Genomic DNA, 6000 nt, shown 5'->3' with positions numbered 1-6000 from the left:
AAGTTGGGAAAAAGAGAACATACTACATTTAAGGTACTGACAGAAGAGTCACATGGAAAGAGTCATATCTAAAGGCAGTTGAAAATATGGCTCTAAATGAGGCTCAAGTATTTCCATTTCTTGAGTAAAGACGTCAAGCTGTGTTAACAGATAAAATCACCTGTAAAGGGAGCTCTAAAGGAGAAAAATGGTCTACGAACAGAATGTTGGGTTAAGTCCTTAAAGGTTCAATCAATGCCACAAAATACAAAACCAAAGTGAAATGAGCAATGCCATGTCAGCTTGTACACAGATGTTTTATTTTGGATGTTAACAGTCAACATTGTATGCAAGATTCTCTTACAATGGAAAGCTTTCCCATACATCAAAAAACTCAATTTAGTCAGGGTAATTGCTGTATTAATGGGAAAACCTTACAACAAAATGTGATATTATATATGTGTAGTCAGTTTCCATGCAAGTATGGCTGCTACAGGTATGTCTGGCATTTTTATAACATTCTGAAAGAAATTCAAAGGAACACAACAGTATAAAAGGTGAGTTAAGATGCCTGACATGTTTAAGATTAAGAAATCTTCTTGCAAAAAGCAACAAAGCAGTTAACTAGAGGATTCAACCAATACCAACCCAAATATGTACTCTGTCCAAAAAGCCCAAGCTGATTTGCAATATATTACATGTGGGATAATTTAATGCTCAAGAAAAATTATGCTTTAAAAAAATATAGCTCTTCCAAGATATTATACTTTGGTAATTGGAGACTATGTTCATCCAAACCAGCTAAGGGCTACATTTAAAAAAAAAAAAAAGGAACCATTATGTGCTTTTCAAGATAACTGAAATTGAAATGATCCAGTATGATTTTGCTACAATCATTGGTTTTACAAAGTGAAATTTCTGTGAGAAGTTCACTAATTAGGAAGCAATCAACATACTTAACAAACATGCTAAGAAGATTCAAATTGGTTCATCTGTTTGTGTCAACAAGGCATAATCTTAGTACCACACATTTTCTTCACTTCTCACTACATATAATATGCAAAAATGAGCAAGTAGATTTAAATAGCTTAAAACCCTTTTAGGTCTACTGTTCAAAAGCTAGGCATTAAAATAGTATTTCCATTTCTATCAACATAAAAACATCAGAGAATCTTAAGCTGTTTTTGTTTTAAGGCATAGCATTTTAGTATTTGTAAGAATTTGTCTGGTAATGGTTGATTCCATTAAGTTAACTTGAGAACTTGCCATCATTTGCTTTTTATCTTTTCACACAGTGCAAGTGGTGGTCGCTCTTTCCTTCTCTCATAGCAGCAAGCCGATTCTGCTATCTTCTATAGCAGCATACTTCAGGAGTGGAGAGGGAGAGAGTGTGTCAATTACAAATAATTAAAACTACAGTGTACAATTCTATTTACCTGTCAGTGTTTAAGTTGACAGCACACCATTATATGTCTCAAAAAAAAATTACATAAAATCTCTACACAAAAGCAAATAAAGACATTCTTTCAAGAAGAAATAAAATAAGTGCAAACACCTAAAACAGGCAACTGAAGCAACTGTTGTAACCTGTAGAGAAACACAAAACATTTATAAAAGGACATATATTTTTATAAATAAAAGATAATGTTCTCTACTTCTGAAACATTGAGTAAATATAATAAACGTCTAAGTGCAGACTGTTTTTAGGGACCAAAGTACCATATTATTTTTTAAACAAAATGCAAAAATTTCAAACACATATACAAATCACCAGATTAATTTATATGACCCCCCCCATATAATTTAAAAAGAAAATATTAAATTATTATTTAGTACATTTTTAGAACTACTTTATATAACCAACATGATTTAAAGGACATAGTGCAATATTTAGGTAGATGTGACATACAGTATAGATATTGTATTCTTTGCAGCTATAACTTACTATTGTTTCATACTTAAAAGTCAAAATTGTTCTTTACTATGTTAGCTTGTAATAACAGGAAACAACATTGGCTTCTAGACACCCTGTATAGGTATAAATATCTACATTTAAGCTTTAAAAATGAAAATAAATTATAAAAACAGACTTCTTTCCAATTTACAAAGTCTTCCTGCTCCTACATACTGTACAATACATTCAACAAAACTCTCAGCTCTTCTGAGATTTATGAAGAAAATACTGACTCTTTACTAATAAGGAAAAAACCATTTTGCAATGCCTTTTGTTTTTAGTACTATGCTCAAATAAATACATTTAACACTGTAGTTAATTTTACTGTTTTTTGAAAAATACCAAAATTAGTAGTGCAACTTTCTTTCTTTTAAATTCCTTTCCACTGTGTTTCTTTGTAAATGGTAGCCTAAGTAAATCAGCAGATAGGCAAAAGTACTTCATAAAACCATGAGTGCTTTCTATACAGAGACTAGTTTCAGAAACCATACATACTCATAAAACCTATCTATAACAAAACTGCAGCATCAGGAGAGTAGCAACATATATCTTCTGAAGAAAATATGTGAGAATTTACTTTTAGAATATCCAGGAATATTCTAATATGATTTCCCCATCTTGTTCTTTAAAAACAATTTTTAAAAATCTTATGTCTTAAAAAATAAACTATGAAATTATCTACCCCTTACCTAGCTTTCTGCTTGCCCAATATGAAAAAGGATGCAAACCGTTTTAGGGCTGTATTAAAACTTTAAAAACAGTTAATCAACAAAAAAATTTCATTGCAACCTAATTTGGTATAGAATCTAATAAGGGAGTGGGGCATTTCATCAGTTTTAATAACAATCACAGTATGAGAGCTCTTGAGGTACTGCCTGTAGTTGTATAAGTACTCAAATATCTTCTTGCTTGTTCCGTCATGATAAGTTGGTCTTCCGTCTTCCCATAAACCACTGTTTCCCACTCACAAGACTAGGAAGGAAATATTAATAGTGATGTGAAAATTACTAAGATAACTATCCATTCTACTTCACAATTACACTTTTAAAAAATCAATTAATTGATTGGATATCTGATAAGTAATTATTGTAAAAAACGTTTTTGATAACAGCATTGTGATTCTTTTTAAATAATGTTTCAAAAATACATACTAAAGTATTTATGATCAATTTTTTTAAGTCAATTTTTTAGCTATCTATAGGACTGTGGAGGCAGTTTAAAATTTCTGTTCCCACAACTGCCCCTCAAATCAAATCAGTCTAAACATGGAAAGAAATGTCAGTCTTTACTGCTTCAAAGTTTTGCAGAAGATTTAAAGAGAGAATGCAATGTCAAAAAATGAACCAAGAATGCTTTATGTCATGCAAATTAGGAAATATATCATAACACAAAGTCAAGTTTACGTTTGTTTCATTTGTTTTCTTCCCTTATTATAGAGTAAAGGTTACTACTCTATAGGTATGACCTGCTATGTAATAAATTTTCCTGAAAAGTTCTGTGTTTAACACTGGTAAAAGGGATCATTTTAAATGGATTCAGAGAATGTGTTACATGGCTCTATGAAGAGCAGTGGCTCAAGGAAGAGAGGAGGTGGCCACATCTGATTGCCAAAGATGTTTTCAAGGAATGCTTGAATGTCAGGAAGGCTAGCTCTGCAGTCATTGCAGCGTATAGAAGAAAACTTCCTCCTCAATGACCTCTCAAATTCTCTGGGTTGAATTCTTAAGATAACAAAGTAAAAATTTCTCCAGCCTTCATTTGCAGTTATGTAATGGCTGCATAGCATCAGAAAAAAGGATTCTGTTTTACAACTTTGAGCCAGAAAGTTCACTGGAAACCATTATATCGATACCAACAAAATCAAGTTTGAAACTGCTTCCAACCACTTACCCTTTAAAAGTAGCAATTAGGACTACAATTATTTATTACAGAAGAAGAGGTGCCAGAAGTAGATTTAGATATTTTTAGTTTAAAAATGAAACAGTGCTTAAGAAATCACCAGAAGAGTCTCTGGCGACCATTCCAATTGTTTCGTTTGTATGTGCCCTGATGAGTGAGTCTCTCAAAAACCCAAATCTAGTTTGAGTGACAAAACAATGGTGAATGTCTAGTTACTATTATAGTCAATTTTGAATTTAAAAGAAAAAGTATAATTTGTGATCAGTAGGTCCAAAGTGATAATTGAATGAACAACAACAAAAGTCACTGAAAGAAATTTATAAATTCATACCTGAAGATTCTTTTCCAATGTGACAACTTTGGAAGTGTTAGGGTTTGGTTTCTTTTTATTAAGTGTATATGTTTTGTTGGTTGAATTTTTATCTTGTTTTTCAGGAGTCAAGTTGCACCTATTGTCATGTATTTCCAATAATGGTATCATTAATAAAGATGTTGTAAATATATTTTCTGACTAAGAGAAAAAAGAAAGAGGAAAATAAAATAACTAATTCAAAAATGGAGACAAATAGAGGGACTACGGAGTAAGTGGTAGTGGAAGTCCTGTTCATTTCCCTCCAAGAAAGCTTCTGGCTCTGATGAAATTTCTAGTAATGCAGTAAAATTAAATACTTAAGAAATGAACCAAAGATACTGAAATTTAAAGCTTTGAGAACTACCATTTTTTGACATCATACATAAGAGAGCTAACTCCTCTCAAAACCAAACAAATATAAAAGGCAAGGAAGTAAATGAGATATTCTCTACAGTTAATTGTTTCTCTCTGAATTAGGCAGAATACTACTAAAGGAAACCCTCTAAGAAGCTCTAATGAATTAGCCACACAATGAGTAAAACACAAGAACCACTAGGACTTAAAGCAACCATCTTAATATAAGAAAAATTCTTTACAAACCTGCATGTCTGAAAGGTCTTCAGTTACTAGTTGAGTGGCTGGTTCTTCTTTTTCCCAATTATCTAAGACTAGTGATTTTCTGACCTTCTTTACAGAAGCAGTATGCTAGAATGGATAATTTACAACAGGAACATTATGGTCAAGTCACTTGAACATGGTAAGACTTTTATTAACAACAATACTAAAGGATCACCTCTTGTTTGCAGCTTTTGTAAGCTGGTTCATCTTCCTCTTTGAGGAATATGTCTGTTCCAGTTTCTTCTTTTAAAACTTCCCGAATATCTTCTTCCAAGAAGGCAAGTGGCTGTGACTAAATTATTTTTAAAAGGGTTTTTAAAAAGCCTTTTATAGCAATTCCTTTTTCTCCCCATATATAGAAACCCATCTTTTATACTTTTTCATTATTGGCATAATTTTCTCCCAGTCCCTATAGATACATACACAGATGAAAAAGATGTGATCACTGCTCTCAAATAGCTATGGCAAAAATAATATTGCAAAATATTATTGGCAAAAATAATATTGCACATTGCAAGCACTGAATGAAGTGTGCCACTTTCTTCACGCTAGAGCACTAAACAAAAGTATTCCTTTTGGGGAACACATTACAGCTCCTGCTTCAATCAGGATCCTCAAAATTAAACAGAAAAGTGATTATTTCCCCAAGTATTTTTATATAAAAATAGGAAACATAGAATGAATTGGGACTACAGTAGCTCTCCTTCTTCTATTTTTATTGTACTTATTGTATAGTGTGTAATTACTAGTTTACATGTTTCTCTTACTACTAAATATGTGAGCTATTTGAGAGCAGTGATCACATCTTTTTCATCTGTGTATACATCTCTGCACACCTAGCCTTAAACTTAGAGCTGAGACACAGTGTTCAAGAAGTGTGTGCATGTGCATGTGTGTCTGTGTGTGTCTATGTGTGTACTGGAGTGTGGGAGGGCAGGATACAAAAAAAAACGTGAATGTGGGCTGAATGATGAAATAGTCTCAAAATATTATTCATCTATCTGTTTAAAAAAAAAAAAGGTAATCAAAGCGCCACTAAACAAAAGAACAAACTGGCAGCATGTAATGACCAGCAGCTTGTGTTCCCAGTCAACAAAGTTAGGGAGAATAGCATTCATATATAAATGAGATTTCACAGCACTTACAAAAACTTTAAAAATGGAAAAAGAATTTTTTTAAAGTGCTCTCATCTACAGCC

At 32.3% G+C, this 6000-nt stretch overlaps 1 protein-coding gene across 6 annotated transcripts in view; it reads right to left on the bottom strand.

Moving 5' to 3' along the window:
• Nucleotides 1–283: 283 nt before the first annotated feature.
• The window catches only part of MYBL1 (MYB proto-oncogene like 1), a 33433-nt gene continuing 27716 nt past the window's right edge, over nucleotides 284–6000 (bottom strand). For 3 of the 6 annotated variants that reach the window (XM_057532368.1, XM_007185007.3, XM_057532369.1), the window contains 4 exons: nucleotides 4978–5094; nucleotides 4785–4889; nucleotides 4164–4343; nucleotides 284–2905 (listed from right to left, as the gene is read on the bottom strand). In XM_057532368.1, the coding sequence (XP_057388351.1) occupies nucleotides 2780–2905; nucleotides 4164–4343; nucleotides 4785–4889; nucleotides 4978–5094 (528 nt within the window). In that variant the 3' untranslated portion in view covers nucleotides 284–2779. The remainder of the gene's footprint in view (nucleotides 2906–4163; nucleotides 4344–4784; nucleotides 4890–4977; nucleotides 5095–6000) is intronic. The other 3 variants (XM_057532371.1, XM_007185008.2, XM_057532370.1) reach the window with 2 other exon arrangements.

The sequence above is a fragment of the Balaenoptera acutorostrata genome, chromosome 17, assembly GCF_949987535.1.
Source record: "Balaenoptera acutorostrata chromosome 17, mBalAcu1.1, whole genome shotgun sequence".
Taxonomy (NCBI): Eukaryota; Metazoa; Chordata; class Mammalia; order Artiodactyla; family Balaenopteridae; genus Balaenoptera; species Balaenoptera acutorostrata.
The sequence above is the reverse complement of the archived record's forward strand: the minus strand, read 5'-3'. Positions and strand labels throughout refer to the sequence as shown.